The sequence below is a fragment of the Eptatretus burgeri genome, chromosome 7, assembly GCF_056783735.1.
Source record: "Eptatretus burgeri isolate ZD-2024b chromosome 7, Ebu_testis_v1, whole genome shotgun sequence".
NCBI classification, from domain to species: Eukaryota; Metazoa; Chordata; class Myxini; order Myxiniformes; family Myxinidae; genus Eptatretus; species Eptatretus burgeri.
Genome location: NC_140967.1, coordinates 45,982,176 through 46,007,034, shown reverse-complemented (window position 1 = coordinate 46,007,034; position 24,859 = coordinate 45,982,176). Strand labels below are relative to the sequence as shown.

The window sequence follows — 24,859 nt, the reverse complement described above, 5'->3', positions numbered from 1 at the left end:
CCAAAAATGTGACCAATTAATTTCTTGTGGTCAAAAACCTATATATATATATATAGTATCAAAAATCAACTTCCCATGCCATCGAGTTGAGATATCATTTGATGAAATGCCGTAAAAGTGGCCATTTGGGGGTAGGGGTGACTTTGGTTTACAATGAGCTCTATGGTCATCACACATAGCCCCATTGTGATAATATGAATTGCTCAGAGAACTTAACAATGAAACTTTTGGCCAAATTTTATAGCTCTACTTACATACAATATTAAGTCAGAGACCATCAAAATCTGAGCTACTTTCAAGTTGAAAGCTATTTTTTACTAAAATTACGTAAAATATGGTCATTTTTACTGTGAACCAAGTTTTCAGAGAATAAATCATGCTAAAATGTGTTAAGCAATGCCTAAGTAATTGAAGTAAATCAAAATTAATAATTTATGAATGTTTCCTAATTATTTATTCCATCTAAACCCAATATGGGCATTTTGGTTCAATTATGGTTTGCTGTTAGCCAACTGTGAATCCAAGATGGACCCTATAGAGAAAATGTACTTGATCTGGAGATGTTACCCAAACTTTTTTTGAAGGTCTTGGCATATAGAACAAAAAAAAAAATAGGGTGACGCTCTCGAAGAGTCATGCACACAAACACCCCCCAGAGCCTATACTAAGTGTCAAGACTCGAGGAAGAGCGAGAACACTGAACAACAAGATCATCCTGCAACAGAAGAACAGGAACTGTAGATGAAGGGGGGAAACACCAACAGCAGAGCTGAAGGATAAAATATTGACATTTAGACAAACAATGAGTGGGGAGGAATGAAGGTTGGGTGAGGAAGCATGGAGTGGACAAGATACAACGTTGAGAAATCCAGTGTGTCACTTTAAATAGGCCAAGGCGAAGTTCCAAAGGTTTCAACAAAAGTCGTTCCGAGGTTAGGATAGCCTTGGATGTGATGTACACGTGGATGAAAACCGCATTGTTCGCATAATCCGGAGTATCCGACAATAGCACGAGTTAGATTTCCGGAGACGCGATAGATAATGCATGACAGTAGATCCCCATTTCCTATACATGTAAAAGAACAATTGCCACACTTCCCAGTTATAAGGATGAAGCAAAAATAATAATAATAAATAATGGCCAAGTTCACAAAATATTTTAAAAAATTTACGTCGTAATCCAATTACCGGTGAAAGCGGAGGAAGATGAAATCCCTCTGGTTGTGGAATGTTGCCACCTGCCGGCCTGTGAAGTTTGGTCTTGAAGGAAACAAGCTGGCCAATAACCGGCCCACAGAGCGACCTAATCGTGTTCCAAATCCCGTCATGATCACCTCGGGGGTGTGGGGAGTTGGGCGCCGAGGGCGGCGCTTGAAAATATTTTTAAAAGGAATTAATTAGCATGACAAAAAATAATAATAATAATTCTTCATTCCATCCTTTATTATCTTGTGCAACTACAGTGGGGAGAACAAGTATTTGATACACTGCCGATTTTGCAGGTTTTCTCACTGACAAAGCACGTAGAGGTCTGTAATTTTTATCATAGGTACACTTCAACTGTGAAAGACGGAATCAAAAACAAAAATCCTGAAAATCACATTGTATGATTTTTAAATAATTAATTTGCATTTTATTGCATGAAATAAGTATTTGATCACCGACCGACCAGTAAGAATTCCGGCTCTCACAGACCTGTTAGTTTTGTCTTAAAGAAGCCCTCCCATTCTGCACTCATTACCTGTATTAACTGCACCTGTTTGAACTCGTTATCTGCATAAAAGACAGCTGTCCACACTCAATCAATCAGACTCCAACCTCTCCACAATGGGCAAGAGCAGAGAGCTGTCTAAGGACATCAGGGACAAAATTGTAGACTTGCACAAGGCTGGGATGGGCTACAGGACAATAGGCAAGCAGCTTGGTGAGAAGGCAACAACTGTTGGCACAATTATTAGAAAATGGAAGAAGTTCAAGATAACAGTCAATCTCCCTCGGTCTGGGGCTCCATGCAAGATCTCACCTCATGGAGCCTCAATGATCATGAGAAAGGTGAGGGATCAGCCCAGAACTACACGGCAGGACCTGGTCAATGACCTGAAGACAGCTGGGACCACAGTATCAAAGAAAACCATAAGTAACACACTACGCCGCCATGGATTAAAATCCTGCAGCGCACGCAAGGTCCCTCTGCTCAAGCCAGCGCATGTCCAGGCCCGTCTGAATTTTGCCAATGACCATCTGGATGATCCAGAGGAGGAATGGGAGAAGGTCATGTGGTCTGACAATAGTGCTTTTTGGTTTAAACTCCACTCGCCGTGTTTGGAGGAAGAAGAAGGATGAGTACAACCCCAAGAACACCATCCCAACCGTGAAGCGTGGAGGTGGAAACATCATTCTTTGGGGATGCTTTTCTGCAAAGGGGACAGGACGACTGCACCGTATTGAGGGGAGGATTGGTGGGGCCATGTATCACGAGATCTTGGCCAACAACCTCCTTCCCTCAACAAGAGCATTGAAGATAGGGCGTGGCTGGGTCTTCCAGCATGACAACGACCCGAAACACACAGCCAGGGCAACTAAGGAGTGGCTCCGTAAGAAGCATCTCAAGGTCCTGGAGTGGCCTAGCCAGTCTCCAGACCTGAACCCATGATAAAATCTTTGGAGGGAGCTGAAAGTCTGTGTTGCCCAGCGACAGCCCCGAAACCTGAAGGATCTGGAGAAGATCTGTATGGAGGAGTGGGCCAAAATCTCTGCTGCAGTCTGTGCAAACCTGGTTAAGAACTACAGGAAACGTCTGATCTCTGTAATTGCAAACCAAGGTTTCTGCACCAAATATTAAGTTCTGTTTTTCTGATGTATCAAATACTTATTTCATGCAATAAAATGCAAATTAATTATTTTAAAATCATACAATGTGATTTTCAGGATTTTTGTTTTAGATTCCGTCTTTCACAGTTGAACTGTACCTATGATAAAAATTACAGACCTCTCGTTGCTTTGTAAGTGGGAAAACCTGCAAAATCGGCAGTGTATCAAATACTTGTTCTCCCCACTGTATATTACTCTAAAACACCACTCTTCCCCCTCCTCCCCCAACTGCTGGAAACAAACCTTGAATTGGCATCGTAGCTTCAGTCCACTCAGTTTGAAATGCAGCGTAGGTCCATCGGGCAAATGGCTGATTATCAACCCATCTGAAAAAAAAATAGAGTATTAGAAAAACAGCAGAAGCACATCAAGCTCCTCCCCCCCCCCCCCCCCAAGATCACACAATCCAGCCCTGCATTGTCCTGCACTTACAGCAAAACTGCTAAACCATGCCTCTTCGGCCTAGCCCCAAATCTGCCAAAATAAAAACAAATATACTTGGCTTTTGACGATTCTGATTGACGACGATAAGATGTGTGAAGTTTCTCGCAGCGCCTTGCTTTGATATGCACTTTAGTGCCAGTCCCCGTCTATAATAGATCTCACAGCTTGGAATCACCGATGCTAGCTCCGCACACAGTCGTGTCGTTTGCTGTGTGGCCAGGTGAGGAGTGGGGCGGGGATGAACAGTGAAATGGGAAGTTAGAATGAAGGAAGTACGTTGGACAAAAGGCAGGGAAAGGGAATCTTAGACTCACAGAGCGTGGTCGATCCGACGTGGTGACAAGGATCTTGGGCACTTCCTGTCCAGAAAAATAAGCTGACAACTCGTCTGAGTTTTCCTCCAGCAAAACCTGCGAGAAGGATCATCCCAGAAACATCAACCTCTTCTCTCAAGTTTTAGTCTCAGCTTCATCAACAAATACCTCCGTTATGTGTTACATTTTTCTCTCGCTCAACCCCTCATGGTCCTCACCTCCTCATCCTGCGGTTGAACAATCGTCTCATCTGGCTCTCTCTGGTTCTCCAGTGTCTTGGGAATGGGCTTTGGTGGAGCCTTTCAGCATGGGTGAAGAACAGGAAAGGAAGGTTGTTTGGAAAAGCTTTCATTTTCTGTTTACAGAAAACTGGCTCTTATGTTGCCAAAAAAGAAAACTGGACATTATTGATTGGTTACTCAATAGATCAGATATTCTCATTGCATTTGATGAAGGATTAAAGATGAAGAAAAAATAAAATACCTTGTCTCCCAACACCTTCCTTTCTTTCTGTTTCCGCTTTTTCTCATCATGCTTTGCCTGAAAGACCAAATGAACTGATCAAAAGGGCAAATTGATCATACTCCACGGGCCTGAAAACCTCCATTTACGATCACACATGTGTGTGACCTGAGGTCATTGCTACGACTTTGAGTCAAACCACACGAGATCAAGACCACCTCAGCCCTTAATTCAATTGCCAAGACCAAAGCAAGAAGAACAGCCACCTCAATTCATCAAATCCTTCATGGACCAGAAGAATTGTTTGGAACAATAAAAGAAAAAAAAACAAAAAGTTTGCTTAGATATCTTGCCAAGAACTTCAGAATCACATAATTTTAAAGATTATCTAAATAAGGCATCGACCTGAATTCTACAACCATAAAGGTATCCATCCCAGGCTATCCTCACTCATGCGCTGTACACGTTCACTTGACATCGACTCGCTTCCGTTGATCAGGACACTTTGAACCTGCCATTGCTCGGGCAAAATAAAAATCGTCTTTTTAACACGATTGTACCCACCCTACCCAGTCGCATCCAACTGCTCCTGGACTCTGTATTTTGCACCTGAGGTGGTGGAGAAGACCGTGTAAACCCTAAAATGATTCTGCAACTGGATGGGACGGCAACAGCTCACAAATCCGAACAACCTGCTCTGCTGCTCTTGCACGTCCTCTTTCTGCCCTTTTCACTCTATTGTTTGCTCCACATCACCTTCCACCTTCTTGGAAATCAGCCAGTATCACTGCATTTCATTAAAAGGTGAAAAACCCAATCCCCTTAACTACAGACCTATGAGCTTACTTCCAATCACCAGGAAGATAATGGAATCCATCATCACAGTTGATATGAAATTAGCCAGATTCATGACTATATATATATATATATATATATATATATATATATATATATATATATATATATATATATATATATATATATATATATATATATATATATATATATATATATACATACATACATACATACACACACAAACACAAGTCGGTAGGTGACATGGGTGGTCGCTACATAATTGCAAACGAGTCATACAGTTTTTGACGGATGGAGCTGAAAATTTTTGACAAAGAGGTTGATTATAGTGCGCATAAAATCCTGGAAGCAGTTTTTGATTTTCAAAAAAATTAATTTTTTTAGGATTTTTCAAAAATTTCAAAGTCCCGTTGCTAGGCAATGGTGGTGTCCAAAGCAACGGTGCTCAAAAGCATAGAACTAGATCCTGGTATGAACCTACCTGTGAAGTTTCATTAAAATTGGTCGACTTCTCTGGCCTCCAGAGGTGTCCATTACATACAAATAAGCATACAAATATACAAACATACATACGGAAAAACTGAAAATAAGGGTACTCCAGCGACCACCCAATATATATATATATATATATATATATATATATATATATACATATATATATATATATATATATATATATATATATATATATATATATATATATATATATATATATATATATATATATATGTATATATATATATGTATATATATATATATGTATATATATATATATATATATATATATATATATATATATATATATATATATATATATATATATATATATATATATATATATATATATATATATATATATATATAGTTGCGGATTCGCGCCCGCCGGCGTGCGGACGGCCACGTAACTCGAATCGCGACACGTCGCCCACCGGACGGACAATCCCGTCGTGACCCGTGACTAACGCCGGGAACTAGTCACGGGTGGGCCTTTCGGCCTCACCACGATCGTGCCAATCGGCCCCCCGCGTGGGATAGGGTTGCTCGCCAAATTCGACCTACCTAAGTACCCACACGGAGGGTAGACCGGGCGATCGCACCTCACCGCAGGTCGACTTCGGACACGGGCCACTTTAAGCGACCCGTTCCGTACTATCGGGATAACCGAGCGGTGTTATCGTCAACCCCGACGGTTCGATTAATTATCGGGCGTTTTAGCCCACGACCAACCCTTTACGTGAAGTAAGATGGAGATTCAATAAAGGAAAAGACGAAGCGAAACGGGAAAAACAGTTCAACATAAAGCACATTTATTTTGCGATGGCACACGGATAGCACACATATACAATTATACACCAAAAGCAAATGTAAAAGAAGAAACACCACAATAATGCACAAAAAGCAAATGTAAAAGTGAAACACAATGCAGATCTACCACCGACTACCGAGCACACGGCAACACTTAAACAGTTTTACTTCACAGACGGCGCCGACAACACATATACTCAAAGCAAAAGAAAAAGGGACCACCCTCCACTATGAGGGGGCAGACGGGCCTGGGGCCGAGACCGCGTCGAGCCTACCCGTCTGGTGATGAGCCGCAAAATGGCGGTGGCGCCCCGACTCCGTGGGCCTCGCGGACAGTGTCTGGCAATGGGGTGGGAACGGGGCCCCCTTCTCGCACTATCTCAGCGCGGGGGGAAACAGGAGGGGGTTGTTGATGCTCGGGGGGGGGGGGGATGAGGATATCTCGCTGGCTCGGGTCCCGCGACGAGCGTCTCCACCACGACCTCGGTCGCGTTACCGGCCTCCCCTCTCCGCAGCTCCCCGACTCTGACACGAGCGCCCTCTCGACTGCCTTCACCGCCGCCGCCGCCACCTCTCCAACTCTCCCACTCTCCACAGCTCCGTCCAACTGCTTTCTCCGACTCTTCTCTTGACTGACTCTTCCCAACTCCAACGCTCGGCGAGCGAACGCGGCCCTTTATAGCCCCCGGGGCTTCGCTCCTTCACCTTCGACCTTTTACCTCTGGCTGGCTCCCCATTGGACAGAGGAAAAGTGGGCGTGAATGCTTTTTGATCCACGAATCTGCATATAGCGATTATACTCCGACGCACCTGGAGGCGGGGCCAAATCGCCCCACGCTCGCCGATAGGACGGAACAGAAGTGGGCGTGAATCGTTTTTGATCCGATTTCTTCGGAAAGGCTGGTGTTTTTGCACCCGCTGCTCGGTGCGCGCCCTGCACGAGTCCAGGATCGGCGCCCACAAGCGGCGCGGGAATGGCGGTGATGCGATGGTTGCGAGAGCGAGATGTGACGGCAAGGGTCGTGGCTGTTGTTGTGAAGCGGCGTTGCGGTTGGTGGTTGTTGTGTGATGGCTGTTGAGACGTGGTTGGTGGTGGTAGTAATGGCGGCTGGTCCAAAATAAAGATAGTAAAAGAAAAACGGCTATCTAGGAGGGTAGCACCCCGAATGAATGACATTTATTCCCTCTAAACAACGGGTTTGGGCCTAACTACACATATACTTACAGAGATATCTCACCTAAGAGACCTGAATGGTGGTTTGCGAATTTCATCAACCAATTATATATATATATATATAGTTACAAATTCGCGCCCGCCGGCATGCGGACAGCAGCTTTCAGCCGAATCGCGGCCGTACGCCCACCGGACGGACAATTCAGTCGCGACTTTCCGGAACAATGCTGCAAACCAGTCACGAGTGTGCTCCAAGCACACCACAACCTTGTCCGCACTCTACCCGCGCTACAGAGTCCGATCGCCAAATAATCAATCAGTTTACCTAATTATTCGCGCGGGTAGATTACCGAGAGATTGTACCTCAGCGAGGCCTGCTTGGGCACGAGCCGCTGAAGCAGCTCACTCCGTTTTGGGATAACCGAGCAGGGTGTTATCGCGAGGCCTTGCTGGACCCGATTCTATTATCGGCTATTAAAAAGCCCGCTATTATTCCGAAATGCAATACGGCAGTTCAATGGAGGGAAAATGACGCGATGTAGAGGTCAACATTTAAAGAAGCACATTTATTTCCAAACACATAAGCAGTTATGCAATGAATGGGGGAAGCACGCATGCAATTATACAGCCAAACACAATGCAAAGGAACGAGCTAACACCATCTATTATGCACAGTCACTTATACAGTTTTACTTGACGGACTCGACGCCACAACTTTCATACAAAGAAAAGCAAGGAAAAACCCCCTCAAAGACAAGGGGGTAGACTGGACCTCTCGGGGTCTTCAGGTCATGGAGCTTTGATGCCCGAAGGAGCTCCAAGAGGCCGCGCAGGTTACCTTCCTCGCTGGGGCGACCAACGTTCCGTCCCCACGGCAGCTGGCGTAACCGCAGCTCGGCCACGTCCTGGTGATTTGGGCCCCAGCCGGTAACGCCTGAGAGGAATGAACAGGTCTTCGCTCTTTTTGAGTTGATGCTCTCTTTAAGAACCCGTCCGTCCCTCAGAGATGCTCGGACCGTTCCGAAGCCCGATCACCTCAGACCGTTTGGAGCTGGTTGGCGAGCTCTCTCCGGCTCGCACACGAACACGCAGCTCCGCGCGGCACAGCAGGCTTGGTCGTGCTCGCGTCTCCTCCACTCTCCTCAGCTTCTCCACCGACTGCAGGCTTCAGGCTCCAGGCTCCAGGCGCTCCGAACCCCGACAGACACTCCACCGACTCACTGCACTTGGCGTTCCGCTCGCCCTTATATAGGGCCCGAGAGACGAGGTTTGGCCTTCGCACTCTCACCTCTGATCTGACCCCCCCTCTGGCTCCGCCCCTCTCGCTCTTGCTTTCTTGATCCAAATCTCGGACGAAGCTTGCACAGAGCGGACGTGCGTGAGATCACCGACCTGCGCAGCGAGCGGACGTGCTCGAGATCACCGACTTGCGCGGCGAGCGAACCCCCGCGTGTGCCTGCAGCGATGCCGTTCGATGCGGACTCGCTGTGGCTGGCGCAAAGATGGCGTCGCTTCGGAGATGAAGGTGAGGCGACGTTGTGCGTGTCGATTTATCGGGGGAGATGTGGATTAGGGGATGGTGAGATGTCGTTGTTGTGAAGGCGGTTGTGGAGAGGGTGGTTGGTGGTTGACGTGGTGGAGAAGGTGGTTGGCGTGGTGGAGGTGGTGGTTGGTAGTTGGCGTGGTTGAGGTGGTGGTGGATGATTGGCGTTGAGGTTGGTCCAAAATAACGATAGCGAAAGAAAAACGGCTAACTGAAGAATCACAGCCCTGTTACACGAATAAATCCCATTAGACAACGGTGGGGAAATCTATCTGAACACAAACTTATCGGCATAACTGATCTAAGGACCTATATGGTGCTCTGCCAATTTCCACAGCTGTAACAATATATGTGTGTGTATATATATATATATATATATTTTTTTTTTTGTTACGAATTCGCGCCCGACAGCGTGCGAACTGCCGCTTTCCATTAATAGTAGCAGCTCGCCCACCGGACGGACAATTCAGTCGTGACCTTCCGGAGCAACGCCGGAACCCTGTCACGGGTGGGTCTTCAACCCCACCACGGCCTAGCCAATTTTCTACCTGCGCAGGATAGGGTCAATCGCCGAATCTCTATATACCTAAGTACCCGCGCGGATAGCTAACCGGGAGACCGTACCACGGCGCAGGTCGGCTGGGACACGAACCTCTCAAGTGGTCCGTTCCGTTCTGCAGTGATAACCGAGCGGGTATTAATCGCCCGACCTCGCCGGATCCGATTTTATTTAACGGGCGTTTAAAACCCAGCTGTTTATTCCGCGATGCAAGATGGCATTTTCAATAGGGAGAGGACGCAACGAACGGGGTACATTTCAACAAAGCACACTTATTCTCAATTACACGTATGTACAGCCAACACGTATACAGGCAAACAAAAGCAAGGGAAAGCACTACGACTGAATATAAGCAGTAATAATTTACAGGCACTTAAGCAGTTCTACTTCTTAGACTCTGCGCCACAACATTCATTCGAAAGCAAGAGAAAAGGGCCATCCCCAAAAGACGAGGATGGCAGACCGGGTCCGTAGACCTTTAAGTGCGTGGAGCCTGGCTGACCGAATGGGCCCGACGAGACCGACGCTGGTTACCTGCACCCTCGTGGTGCGACGGTCGGCGAGCTCTCTCCGGCACTCTCCTCTCGTGCGCGCCTCGACCCTGGACCACCGCACACAACCCTCACGACTTGGCGCCCAGAGGGAAGGCACCCGGAGCTCGAACCACCACGAAGCAGCAGCAATCACCAGACCACAAGAGCTCGATGACGACGAAACCACTAACGACCCCAAAGAAGCTGAAACCACCAACGCAACCCAGAAGCTCTCCCGAAGAGACAACTACGACGACCAAAGACACAGGACTAAAGGCTCGACGACAAAACGCTCGGCGACAAAAGGGCTCGACGACGTTCAAAAAGCACCAATGTCACGAAGAGACGAAGCTCCCCCGAAGAGACAACAACCCACACGATCACCCCCCCTCCTTCGAGCTCGCGTCCTGTCCGCCCTTATATCCCCTAGACCCCCTTGCTCCTCCCTGTTTTCTGCTCCGCCCCCCTTCCAGTTCCTGCAAGAAGCTTCCAGAAAAGAGGCGTTCCTCCGTTCCCAGCGCCTCATTCCACGAACCGACCAATGGTGAACGATCTGCCTCGCTCCTCCCCCACACCAAGTGCGGAGAAAACAGGCGGGAATATTGGTCGGGAAAAATCCGCACGCCATCAAAGTTCCTTTGGTTTCCTTTTGCTCGCGTTTATTGAATGAATGCGGAGAGATGGTTGTAATGTGTCCGTGGAGAAGAAGGGAATCGATAGCTGGCGTAGCGGCGAAGGTGGTTAGGTGGTTGGCGGTAGAGGCGATCGTGGTTGTGGCGTTGGTGGCATGGTTGGCGTTGTGGTTAAGGGGAGCTATGTTGGTTGTTGTAATGGTGGTGGAGATGTGGTTGGTTCAAAATAACGATAGAAAAAGAAAACCCTACCTCAAAGGATCACAGCCCTGTGACACGAATAATCCCATTAAACAACGGTGGGGAAATCTAACTGAACACGGACTTATCGGCATAGCTAACTAAGAACCTATATGGTGTTCTGCGAATTTCCACAGCCGTAACAATATATTCACATATACAGTAGACTAGGCGTAAGTCGGCAGCGTGTAACTCGTCACTTCGCCTCAGTCGGTAGCGTCAAAAAGTCGCGAATTTATCGAATGTCCATCCCATTGAATAGTCTGTAAGTCGTCATCTCTAAGTCGTCACTTCCTCTAAGTCGTCAGATGTTGTCCGTTCCCGCGTAATGGAAACGCAAGTAAACTAGAGGGGAAGCACTTGGGAGAGTGCAAAACCTCCGTCGCCAATACTGCCGGGTCACGCAAGTGAACCTTATATCTTATTCATTAAATATGATGTCAACAGTGCTGAGAGTTCCAGTTCTTTTCTCCATTTTTTTTTGGAGGGGGGGTGCGGGGGGGGTTGGAAATCACTTAAAACATGTAGAAATGCAAAAAAAAAATCAAAATTTTATTGAAAAAAAAGTTGCAAAAAATTTTTTTCTCAATTTTTTTTGGGGGGGGGGCGTTGGAAATCACTTAAAACATGTAGAAATGCAAAAAAAAAATTTTCTCTAACAATTCTTTTTTGGGGGGTGTTGGAAATCACTTAAAACATGTAGAAATGCAAAAAAAACTCTAAATTTTTTTTTTGGGGGGGGGGACCAAGTCCAAAATCTAATGGCATGATCCTTGGACCATACCTAATCCCCCCACGAAGTCGAAATCCGTCGAGGAGTTTTTCCGTAATAGTGTTCACAAACAAACAAACAAACAAACAAACAGAAAGGGGTGAAAATAGTAACCTCCGATCTTCGATAGCGGAGGTTAATTACCACGCCCAACTCATCACATGGAACTTCTACCTCGTGAGAAGCCCGATTTCATGGAATCGGGATGCGCGCTCATTGGTGTACACCGCCAGTGATAGGTGTTCAGCTCAGTCAGCGCGCCGTCCCACATGCATCTGAAGAGGTAGACAGGCTGCGCAATGCAGTCTCTGGCGAAGGAGTAAAGGATCGATCAAGCTTAGTGTTGAAGTCCGATCATGGTTTTATATTGGCTTGTTTTGTACATCACCACACTCACTTTCACATAGGTACTGAGTGGTAGTCATCACGATGACTGTGTGTCATGTAATTTGTCGATGGTATACGAGTTTTCATTCCATATGAAAACTCATTCTACATTCATTCCAATGAATGAATTCTAACAGCCATTCATTCCACATTTGTCGATGGTCATATACCATCACCGATGGTATACGAGTTGTCTTGCAGTTGTTCATTATCTTTACTTTTGATAAAGTGATTCATGAATTCCATCTTTGCTTGATCACTTTCCAACTCACCAATGAACCCCCACCTATGCCCCAAGGATTGTGTTTCCCTTTTGGTGCAATAGCCGGCTTAGAGATTGTTGCGCCCTCTCACACGTACGTGTCCAGGCCACGCGTGACTTCATCCTTCACCCCACAGTCATCAAGAATGTTCGCATACACGCAAGTCGTCACATGTCTAAGTCGTCACTTTTTCTCGGTCCCGATGGTGACGACTTACGCCTCGTCTACTGTGTATGTGTATGTATATATATATATATATATATATATATATATATATATATATATATATATATATATATATATATATATATATATATATATATATATAATGCCCTGATCTCCATTGTTGCTTTAGGGTTCTGCGCATGTACGCCAATGCATTTTGGGGTGACCACGTCATTTTGAAAGTCCCATCTTGGTTGGTGAGTCTGTGTGAGAGTCCACATGCAGATCTACTTCAAAGTCGATCATTCACAGAATTCCTGTAATCTATATACCCCACTGGAGGCTTTGTCTTGTTGAATACACTTGTTCAAATGCCCTGTCAGTGTGAATTTAATGTGTGCAACTAGAACGGCATTAGATGGAACACAAACCTCCACCAGGCTGAACAGTTTACATTCTGTATCCCACCGATAGGCCGGATCCGATCTGCATCCGCACCTTAAAGGGGAAACCCAAACACTTAGACCACCTCGACGCAAATGGATCCCTTGATACCCTATGGCCTATGAAATCGATATGATGTGTTTTTTCCCATTTATAAAAGGAGGTAATTTTGCCATTAAGAGTAAAAATCCTCTTCTTCACACTCAGCTGTGACGTCTCATTAGGAAGTCGACCATCATATCCGTACTATCTCCGGGTTACATCGTGGTATGATTTAACTCAAATAACAAATAATTTTCATTTTCCACAAATACAGTGGGGAGAACATTTGATACACTGCCAATTTTGCAGGTTTTCCCCCTTATAAAGCACGTAGAGGTCTGTAATTTTTATCATAGGTACACTTCAACTGTGAAAGACGGAATCCAAAACAAAAATCCTGAAAATCACATTGTATGATTTTAAAATAATTAATTTGCATTTTATTGCATGAAATAAGTATTTGTTTACCTACCAACCAGTAAGAATTCCGGCTCTCACAGATCTGTTAGTTTTGTCTTTAAGAAGCCCTCCCATTCTCCACTCATTGCCTGTATTAACTGCACCTGTTTGAACTCGTTATCTGCATAAAAGACAGCTGTCCACACTCAATCAGACCAACCTCTCCACAATGGGCAAGACCAGAGAGCTGTCTACGGACATCACGGACAAAATTGGAGACTTGCCCAAGGCTGGGATGGGCTACAGGACAATAGGCAAGCAGCTTGGTGAGAAGGCAACAACTGTTGGCACAATTATTAGAAAATGGAAGAAGTTCAAGATAACAGTCAATCTCCCTCGGTCTGGGGCTCCATGCAAGATCTCACCTCGTGGAGCCTCAATGATCATGAGAAAGGTGAGGGATCAGCCCAGAACTAGACGGCAGGACCTGGTCAATGACCTGAAGAGGGCTGGGACCACAGTATAAAAGAAAACAATAAGTAACACACTACGCCATCATGGATTAAAATCCTGCAGCGCACGCAAGGTCCCTCTGCTCAAGCCAGTGCATGTCCAGGCCCGTCTGAAGTTTGCCAACGACCATCTGGATGATCCAGAGGAGGAATGGGAGAAGGTCATGTGGTCTGATGAGACCAAAATAGAGCTTCTTGGTTTAATCTCCACTCGCCGTGTCTGGAGGAAGAAGAAGGATGAGTACAACCCCAAGAACACCATCTCAACCGTGAAGCATGGAGGTGGAAACATCATTCTTTGGGGATGCTTTTCTGCAAAGAGGACAGGACGACTGCACCGTATTGAGGGGAGGATGGATGGGGCCATGTATCGCGAGATCTTGGCCAACAACCTCCTTCCCTCAACAAGAGCATTGAAGATGGGGCGTGGCTGGGTCTTCCAGCATGACAACGACCCGAAACACACAGCCAGGGCAACTAAGGAGTGGCTCCGTAAGAAGCATCTCAAGGTCCTGGAGTGGCCTAGCCAGTCTCCAGACCTGAACCAAATAGAAAATCTTTGGAGGGAGCTGAAAGTCTGTGTTGCCCAGCGACAGCCCTGAAACCTGAAGGATCTGGAGAAGATCTGTATGGAGGAGTGGGCCAAAATCCCTGCTGCAGTCTGTGCAAACCTGGTTAAGAACTACAGGAAACGTCTGATCTCTGTAATTGCAAACAAAAGGTTTCTGTACCAAATATTATGTTCTGTTTTTCTGATGTATCAAATACTTATTTCATGCAATAAAATGCAAATTAATTATTTTAAAATCATACAATGTGATTTTCAGGATTTTTGTTTTAGATTCCATCTTTCACAGTTGAAGTGTACCTATGATAAAAATTACAGACCTCTACGTGCTTTGTAAGTGGGAAAACCTGCAAAATCGGCAGTGTATCAAATACTTGTTTTCCCCACTGTATGACCAGTCGATGCATCCTTGGTGGTTGTAGTAATACAAACTAAGATGGTTTCATGCTACAAACAATGGTTGTAGTAACACAAACCAAGATGATTTCATGCCACAAACAATGGCTGAAACACCATAAGTTTCGTCTGAATTGGACAAGGTTTGTCGGAATACCCTCGTGTGGGATAAGGCTGAGAAAATGTTTGCTGTTGTGCTCAGAACATTTTACAGAGAACTGTTATGAAACAACAGAGGCAGCTAAATCTTGTGTTTATCCACCACTATTGAGAGAGCACGTCATCCCCATGAACAAGTGTAAGAAACAGCTGTCACTCGAAACCAACACCATCTCTCCCGAGCTACCAGCACATGTACAAGGACGATTTGAGTGGTGAATCAAACACCTATTACCATTGCCTGGTAGTTACCACAAGAACAGCTGAAAATATTTATCTATTATCACCACAAATATCTACAAATCAAATAAACCACCATCTGTTTGTAGTGGAGGGAAAGTATGTATGAATGCATCATCATTTACTCCGAGAGGATTTGACCTGGGACGCTAAAGCTTTCAGGGTCCACCCCAGCCCTCCACAATGCCCCATCAACACTCACCTTAAAAATAAAAACTACCCCACACCACCCTCAGCCCTCCCCACAATACTCACAACCACCCCACATCCCCTCCCCCCAAAGCACCACTCCTCCCTCTACTGGGGTAAGAAAGACATCGACACAACACAGACACGGCACTGCACATGCAAGGGCACAACCACAGATACAAATGGCGTCTTGGGAAAGTATGAAACGGGACACTCCCATGACATAAAACACACCCGGTCAGCCTGTGACAGTGGGACAAAGCATTTGTCACGCATTTTGTCCGCGGTGTCCGTGCCGTGTTTCTGCTGTAATAGTACAACTGATTTATCAATTAATCCTTTATAAACCGTCTATTAAATGGAAAAACAAAACCTACCAATCTGAAGTGAATATGCCACCGATGTTTTCAATTTCACCAACACTTCCAACAGCTTCCTCTGAATCGCTCACGTTAGGCTCAAAATGATTCGGGTCCATAATTCCCCCCAAAAGCGTTTCCATCACTAATTTTGTGTCCAATCGTTTCTTCAAAATCCCACTGATCACTTTCAACATACTGAGAACCTTCAGTGTTGCTCATGACTGCGGAATCAGTATCGAAATCAGAGCTCGACCTGCACTGTTTCTCGATGTAAAACCGCCATTCGGATCAAGGTGAATTCATAGTTTGACGTCACTGGCAAAATCGAAAAAGCGACACACTTGGGCTTCTTGACACTTTGTGATTGCAAAAAATAAAAAAATTCAATTTTTTCCCCCTTCAAATTAATAAAAATAACTAACTGCCACTTCATAAGTGCTGAAAGTGATGACCGGGTACCCAGATGTCCGCCTTTGATACAATGTGAGACTTGAATGATAGTCGCAAAGTTTCGCATCGATAGGATAAGTGGTGCCAGAGAAAACAATATTTAATATTGTTCTTGAATCCAACATGGTTGCCAAACCATGTGACCTATCAATTATTCATGAACAAATTTATATTCACCACCCTTAAGCAATACTTTTGTGAAGTTTCCCGTTGATCTGTTGAGCCGTTCCGCAGATGTTTGAAGGTTGTAGGGTTAATTCAATATGGCCGCCAAACCATGTGACCTATCAATTAGAAATTAACTTGTGAAAGGATGTCTTGGGGAAAGTGTGTGTGAATTTTTGCCTCAATCTGTCCAGCCGTTCTGGAGAAGAAGATTATTGAAATGTATTAATTTTCAATCCAAGATGGCTGAAGAACCATGTGATCTATGACATCATATGTTTACATTGTGCTTCCAATCGTGTAGTGGAACAAGTTGGTGAAGTTGCGTGTTTATCGGACAAGATGCGTTTTTCTATCCAAGACAGCCGCCAAACCATGTGACATGTGACGTCATAATTTTTAACGTATATGCAGGCATCCGGGTAGATTATAGTTGCCAAGTTTCGCTTCGATAAGTTATGTGGTTCCAGAGAAAACATTATCTCGATTATAATACCAAGCTTGCACACTAAAAACTCGGCTCGCAGTCACACGATCCTTATGAAATTGCTGTGCCACTTTGCGGACATGCCGACAATGTTTGGGAAGTCTTGGCGTTCCATAGTACCACTTGCATTTTGCACAATGCATATTTTTGTCATTCCCCGTGTACGGTCTGTCGTCTGCTACTAGCTATGTTGTACTGCTATCCCGTGCATGTGCACGGCTATGGCTAGTTTATTATAATTCTTGAATCCAACATGGCTGCCAAACCATGTGACCGATCAATAAGAGATTAAACATATTCTCTACTCATGTGCAATACTATGTGAAGCTTCCCCTTGATCTGACCAGCCGTTCTGGAGAAGATGTTTGAAGGTTTTAGGGTAAATTCAATATGGCCACCAAACCATGTGACCTATCAACTGGAAATTAACAAACTTGTGAGAGGATGTCTTGGCGAAAGTGTGTGTAAAGTTTTGCCTCAATCTGTCCAGCCGTTTTGGAGAAGATTTTCAAAAAATTATAAATTTTAAATCCAAGATGGCTGACGAACCATGCGAACTATGACAAAATAAATTTATATTCTGCTTCCAATCATGTAGTGGAACACGTGTTTGAAGTTTTGTGTTAATCGGAAAAGGCGCGTTTTTCTATCTAAGATGGCTGCCAAACCATGTGACATCATAATTTTTAACGTATATGCAGGCATGGGGGTAGATTATAATAGCCAAATTTCGCTTCAATAGGTTATGTGGTTCCAGAGAAAACATTATTTAATATAATTCTTGAATCCAACATGGCTGCCAAACCATGTGACCTATCAATTAGAAATTAACAAACTTATATTCACTGCTCATATGCAATATGTTTGTGAAGTTTCCCCTTGATCTGTCCAGCTGTTCTGGAGAAGATTTTTCAAATTTATTTTCAATCCAAGATGGCTGACGAACCATGTGACCGATGACATCATAAATTTAAATTCTGTTTCCAATCGTGTAGTGGAAAACGTGTGTGAAGTTTCGTGTTAATCGGAAAAGGTGCGTTTTTCTATCCAAGATGTCCGCCAAACCATGTGACCATAATTTTTAACCGGATATGCAGGCATGGCGGGAGATTACAGTTGCCAAGTTATGCTTTCATATGTTATGTGGTTCCAGAGAAAACATTATTTAATATTTTTCTTTAATCCAACATGGCTGCCAAACCATGGAACGTATCAATAAGAAATTACAAACTTATATTCCCTAAGCGTGTGCAATATGTATGTTAAGTCTCCCCTTGATCTGACCAGCCGTTCTGGAGATGTTTGGAGGTTTTAGGGTAAATTCAATATGGCCACCAAACCATGTGACCTATCAATTAGAAATTAACAAACTTGTGAAAGGAACTCTTGGGGAAAGTGTGTGTGAATTTTTGCCTCAATCTGTATATCCGATCTGGAGATGTTTTAAATTTATTAATTTTCAATCCAAGATGGCTGACGAACCATGTGATCTATGACATCATAAATTTTTATTCGGCTTCCAATCGTGTGGTGGAACACGTTTTTGAAGTTTCGTGTTTATCTGACAAGGTGCGTTTTTCTATCCAAGACGGCCGCCAAACCATGTGACATGTGACGTCGTAATTTTAACGTATATGCAGGCATGGGGCTAGATTATAGTAGCCAAGTTTCGCTTTGATAGGTTGTGTGGTTCCAGAGAAAACATTATTTAATATAATTCTTGAATCCAACATGGCTGCCAAACCATGTGACCTATCAATTAGAAATTAACAAACTTATATTCACGGCTCGTGTTCAATATGTTTGTGAAGTTTCCCCTTGACCTGACCAGCCGTTCTGGAGATGTTTGGAGGTTTTATGGTAAATTCAATATGGCCACCAAACCATGTGACCTATCAATTAGAAATTAACAAACTTGTGAAAGGATGTCTTGGGGAAAGTGTGTGTGAATTTTTGCCTCAATCTGTCCAGCCGTTCTGGAGAAGGTTTTTAAAATTTATTAACTTTAAATCCAAGATGGCTGACGAACCATGTGACCGATGACATCATCAATTTATATTCTGCTTCCAATCATGTAGTGGAGCACGTGTTTGAAGTTTCGTTTTAATCGGAAAAGGTGCGTTTTTCTATCCAAGATAGCCGCCAAACCATGTGACTTGTGACGTCATAATTTTTACTATGAATGCAAACATGATGGAAGATCATAGTTGCAAATTTTCGCTTCAATAGGTTATGTGATTCCAGAGAAAACATTTAATTTAATAGATTTCTTGAATCCAACATAGCTGCCAAACCATGTGACCTATCAATTAGAAATTAACAAACTTATATTCTCTCCTCGTGAGCAATGTGTATGTGAAGTTTCCCCTTGATCTGACCAGCCGTTCTGGAGAAGATGTTTGAAGGTTTTAGGGTAAATTCAAGATGGCCACCAAGCCATGTGACCGATCAATAAGAAATTTACAAACTTGATAAAGGACCTCATGGGGAATGTGTGTGTGTAAAGTTTCACCTCAATCTGTCCAGCCGTTCTGGAGAAGAAGATTAAAAAAAAAAATTCAAAACAAGATGGCTGCCGAACCAAGTCACATATGACATCATAATATACTTTTTCTATGGTGAATTGTTGTGTCGATGAGGTACAAATTTCAGATTTTTCTTATGCAGCGTTCTACTTGACGAATTTTCACCGGCATACCGCTTCACCGATGAAATCACGAAAAATCACCCGTGTTCCCCATAGGGAGTTTATTAAAATGTAAGAAGCGAAAAAAAATTTCCATTGCACAGTTTCAGAGATAGAGGTCCAAAGTTTATCGGCTTTTTCAAGATGGCGCCCATACTACGTGACCCATGACGTCACAATTATCAATTAAGTTTGCTATCAAAAAAGATACATACTATGGTGAAAATTTCGTGTCGATCGGACTTACCGTTCCTGAGAAAATGATTTTTAAAGCGAAAGAACCCGCAAATTGCCGACGGAAAAATGAGAAACAAGTGGTGCTCGGCACAACAAATCCCGCCCATTTAAGGCATAAAGTTATTTTGGGGATCAAATTTAAATTTGATACATCGTTAACCTGAATGTTGATTATATGGAATAGAATAAGGAATATTTTAGTCTTAGCTTGAAGTCAATTAAATCATTTTTGACAAAGTTATGAGAAAAAACGATTTTGACCTTTTCGTGACCTGACCTTGACCTTTGACCCAATTGGACCCAAAAGTTAATGGGGTCATCCGAGGTTCATTACCCATCTGTGGATACAATCTGACAGTTTGAGACAGCCGTTTTCCCGTATAGTTGTATTTTCGAAATCACGTTTTAGTTTTAATGGAAAATTTGAAATTTTGACCGATGACCATGACCCCCAAAACTTCGGACCCCACAGATCTTCACAAATATCCATTTTTCACTATAGGAATGGGTAGGATTATAAGTGACAAATAGAATAAGGTTCACTACAAGCTTAGTTTGAAGTAAATCAGATCATTTTTGACGAAGTTATGAGCGAAAAACGATTTGGATCTTTTCATGACCTTGACCTTTGATCCAATTGGACCCAAAAGTTAATGCGGTCATCCAAGGTTCATTGCCCACCTGTGGATTAAATTTGATAGTGTTTGCTGAAGCCGTTTTGCCATAAAGTTGCTAACAGGCAGACAGACAAACAAACCGGACGATTACAATATCCTGCTCCCTCCCTCCGGGGGGCGGGATAATAAGAAATAAACAGAAGAAAAACAATAGGTTACCCAGTCCTGACTGGGTACCCTCATAATAATATTCCTTTCATGCTGGAAAGGCTGCCGAGGCAGTTTCATTGGCAATGAGTACAGTCTTGGATGGGTCGCTGCTCCGACGCAGGTAACCCCAATACACTGGTACTCATTTTTCCACCCTCAGAAGTATGACAGGCTGAGTCAACCCCACCTGGTGTTAATTAAACAGTCAACAATGGCTTTGACTCAGGACTCTCAGGTTCCCCCAAGCCAGCCACCTTAACTACTGAGCCAACACCAGGCTCCCCTCAAATTAGACCGTGATTAATGATTCTCAATTATTTTAAGAAAAAACAATTTGCATTCGGGTTCCCCTTGAACCAAAAATCTAATCACATCCTTCTCATCACCTCAACTCATCCACCATATTTTGTCATAATCCGTCCACAACTTCTTGAAATACCATGCTATGCATCAATTTTGTCCCCATCTCTGAAAATGGTCAATAATCACTTGAGATATATATATATATATATATATGTATATATGTATATATGTATATATGTATATATGTATATATATATATATATATATATATATATATATATATATATATATATATATATATATATATATATATATAAATATATATATATATATATATATATATATATATATATATATATATATATATATATATATATATATATATTGTTGTGGTTGACGAAATTCACAAACCACCATTCAGGTCCCTTAGGTGAGATATCTCTGTAAGTATATGTGAAGTTAGGCCCAAACCCGTTGTTTAGAGGGAATAAATGTCATTCAGTCGGGCTGCGACTCTTCAGGATAGACGTTTTTCTTTTACTATCTTTATTTTGGACCAGCCGCCATTATTACCACCACCAACCACGTCTCAACAGCCATCACACAACAACCACCAACCACAACACCGCTTCACAACAACAACCACCAACCACAACGCCGCTTCACAACAACAACCACCAACCACAACGCCGCTTCACAACAACAACCACCAACCACAACTCCGCTTCACAACAACAACCACCAACCACAACTCCGCTTCACAACAACAACCACCAACCACAACTCCGCTTCACAACAACAACCACCAACCACAACGCCGATTCACAACAACAACCACCAACCACAACGCCGCTTCACAACAACAACCAACCACAACGCCGCTTCACAACAACAACCACCAACCACAACGCCGCTTCACCACAACCGCCACGACCTTTACCGTCACAACTCGCCACCATCGCATCCACACCATCTCGCGCCACTCGTGGGCACCGATACTGGACTCGTGCAGGGCGCGCACCGAGCAGTGTATTCAAAAACATCACGGACTTTCTGCAGAAAATGGATCAAAAAGCATTCACGCCCACTTTTCCTCGGTCCAATGGGGAGCCAGTTAGAGGTGAAGGGTCGGAGGCAAAGGGTCAAGGGTGAAAGAGCGAAGCCACGGGGCTTATATAAACGGCTGCGTTCGTCAGTAAAGGGAGTTGTGCGGAGTTCAAGAGAGTCGTCGGTGGAGCTGGAAAGAAGTGGGAGAAGTCAAGAGTGAAGAGTTGGGACGAGCCAAGAGAGGAGACGGAGAGGGCGAGTAGACGGAGCTGTGGAGAGGTGGCGGCGGCGAAGGCGGACGAGGGGGTGCTCGCGTCGGTGCCGGGAGCTGCAGAGGGAGAGGCCAGCAACGCGACCGAGGTCGAGGAGGAGACGCTCGCCGCGGGACCCGAGACAGGGTGATGTCCTCCTTCCCCCGAGCATCAGCAACCCCCTCCTGTTTCCCCCCGCGCTGAGATAGTGCGACAAAGGGGGCCCCTTTCCCACCCCCTACCAGACACTGTCCGCGAGGCCCGCGGAGTTGAGGCGCCACCGCCGCTCTGCGTCTCATCATCAGACGGGTAGGCCCGACCCGGTCTCGGCCCAAGGCCCGCCTCATCCTTGAGGGTGGTTCTTTTTCTTTTGTTTTGGGTACATGTGTTGTCGGCGCCGTCTGTGAAGTAAAATTGTATAAGTGTTGCCGTGTGCTCGGTAGTCGGATAGATCTGCATTGTTGCATTTGCTTTTTGTGTAATATTGCATTGTCTTCTCCTTTTACATGTGCTTTTGGTGTAATTGTATATGTGTGCTTCCCGTTCATCGCGAAATAAATGTAAGTTATGTTGAACTGTCTTCCCGCTTCGCTTCGTCTTTTCTTTCATTGAATCTCCATCTTGCTTCACGTCAAGGGTTGGTCATGGGCTAAAACGCCCGATAATTAATCGAACCGTCGAGGCCGACGAATAACACCGCTCGGTTATCCCGATAGTACGGAACGGGTCGCTTAAAGTGGCCCGTGTCAGAAGTCGACCTGCGGCGAGGTGCGATCGCCCGGTCTACCCTCCGTGTGGGTACTGAGGTAGGTCGAATTTGGCGAGCAACCCTATCCCACGCGGGGGCCGATTGGCACGATCGTGGTGAGACCGAAAGGTCCACCCGTGACTGGTTCCCGGCGTTAGTCCGAGAGGGTCACGACTGGATTGTCCGTCCGGTGGGCGACGTGCCGCGATTCGAGTTACGTGGCCGTTCGCACGCCGGCGGGCGCGAATCCGCAACAATATATATATATATATATATATGTATATATATATATATATATATATATATATATATATATATATATATATATATATATATATATATATATATATATATATATATATATATATATATATATATATATATATATATATATATATATATATGTGGTGAATTGAAGGTCGTGATGCGCGATCACGTCGCGTGGCTCGTGCACGGGATAGATAAAGCCAAGTCTCCGCACGGTCGGGGTGATTGTCCCTGGGGCGTTGTCATTTACGGCGGCGGTCCACTTGGTGCTCGTTGAATGGTGAGAATTGAGAGTATACCGGACTCCGTGCTTATGCTGATTTATTTTGTGGTGATCAACTGCACGTGTATACATTGCTGCATATGTACTCCTTGCTGCACCTGTATCCCCTGATGTGCCCGTAGAAGCGGCTTCAATCAAATGGATTAAAGCCTACACTCTGAAGGTTTTTCTCTCGCTTTCATTACAATTTATTCCATTTGATTCCCTCGGCTCTCTCAACCAACGATGGACAAGATCTACAAACCAGAGAGGTTCGACGCAGACCCAAACGCGACTGACTCGGAAATGAAATGGTCGCATTCCTTCTCACACTATCTGACCATCATCGAAGAGGGAGCCCACAAATTGGCCGCCCTTGTGAATCATGTCTCGCCCAGTGTATTCAGGCTCTTCTCGGAGTGTGACACCTACGATGCAGCGATCGACGTGCTGCAGGCGCTCTACGTGAAGCGCAAGAACGAGGTGTACATACGACATCTTCTCAACACACGCAAGCAAGCAGCCGGGGAGACCATCGATCAGTTCCTGCAAGCTCTGAGGAAGTTGGGAAAAGACTGCAGTTTTCGGGCCGTAACCGCCGAGGAACACCGAGATGAAGCGACCAGAGAAGCGTTCATCCAAGGGCTCAGGTCAGCCCCCATACGGCAACGCTTACTGAAGAAAGCGCAACCCACTCTTGAAAAGGTAGCCGACCAGGCTCGAGCAATGGATACGGCACAGCAGCAATCTGAGTCATATGGGACACCGATGCTGCTGCTGCTGCAAGCGATTACTGGAAGAAGGTATTATAGAACCGAGCGATTCGCCATGGCGCGCGCAGGTGTTGGTGACCACCAACCAGAACCATAAGAAACGAATGGTTGTCGATTACTCTCAAACGGTCAATTGCTTCACCCAACTCGATGCCTACCCTTTGCCGCGCATAGACGAGATGGTCGAACGTGTGGCCAATTATAAAATATTCAGCACCATCGATTTGCGAAGCGCCTATCATCAAATTCCCATCCGAGAGGAAGACAAACCTTACATCGCGTTCCAGGCAGGTAGACGCCTCTACCAATTCAGGAGGATTCCGTTCGGTGTCACGAATGGAGTAGCTTGCTTCCAACGAGTGATGGACGACATCATCTCGGATGAAAACCTCAAAGACACTTTTGTTTACGTGTACAATGTCACGGTGTGCGGTAAGGATCGAGGGGAACATGATATGAATCTGGACAGATTCTTGAGCATTGCTAGAAAATATAATCTGACCCTCAACTACGAGAAATGCGTATTCTTGGCAAGGTCGATTGACCTTCTCGGCTACACAATAGC

At 44.6% G+C, this 24,859-nt stretch overlaps 1 protein-coding gene across 2 annotated transcripts in view; it reads right to left on the bottom strand.

The window, feature by feature from the left end:
- RPF1 (ribosome production factor 1 homolog) overlaps positions 1-24,859 on the bottom strand; it is a 60,482-nt gene that overhangs the window by 29,757 nt on the left and 5,866 nt on the right. For both annotated transcript variants that reach the window (XM_085888336.1, XM_085888337.1), the window contains exons 2-7: positions 4,113-4,169; positions 3,848-3,928; positions 3,630-3,725; positions 3,370-3,523; positions 3,115-3,197; positions 1,189-1,370 (exon numbers count right to left, since the gene is read on the bottom strand). In XM_085888336.1, the coding sequence (XP_085744462.1) occupies positions 1,189-1,370; positions 3,115-3,197; positions 3,370-3,523; positions 3,630-3,725; positions 3,848-3,928; positions 4,113-4,169 (653 nt within the window). The remainder of the gene's footprint in view (positions 1-1,188; positions 1,371-3,114; positions 3,198-3,369; positions 3,524-3,629; positions 3,726-3,847; positions 3,929-4,112; positions 4,170-24,859) is intronic.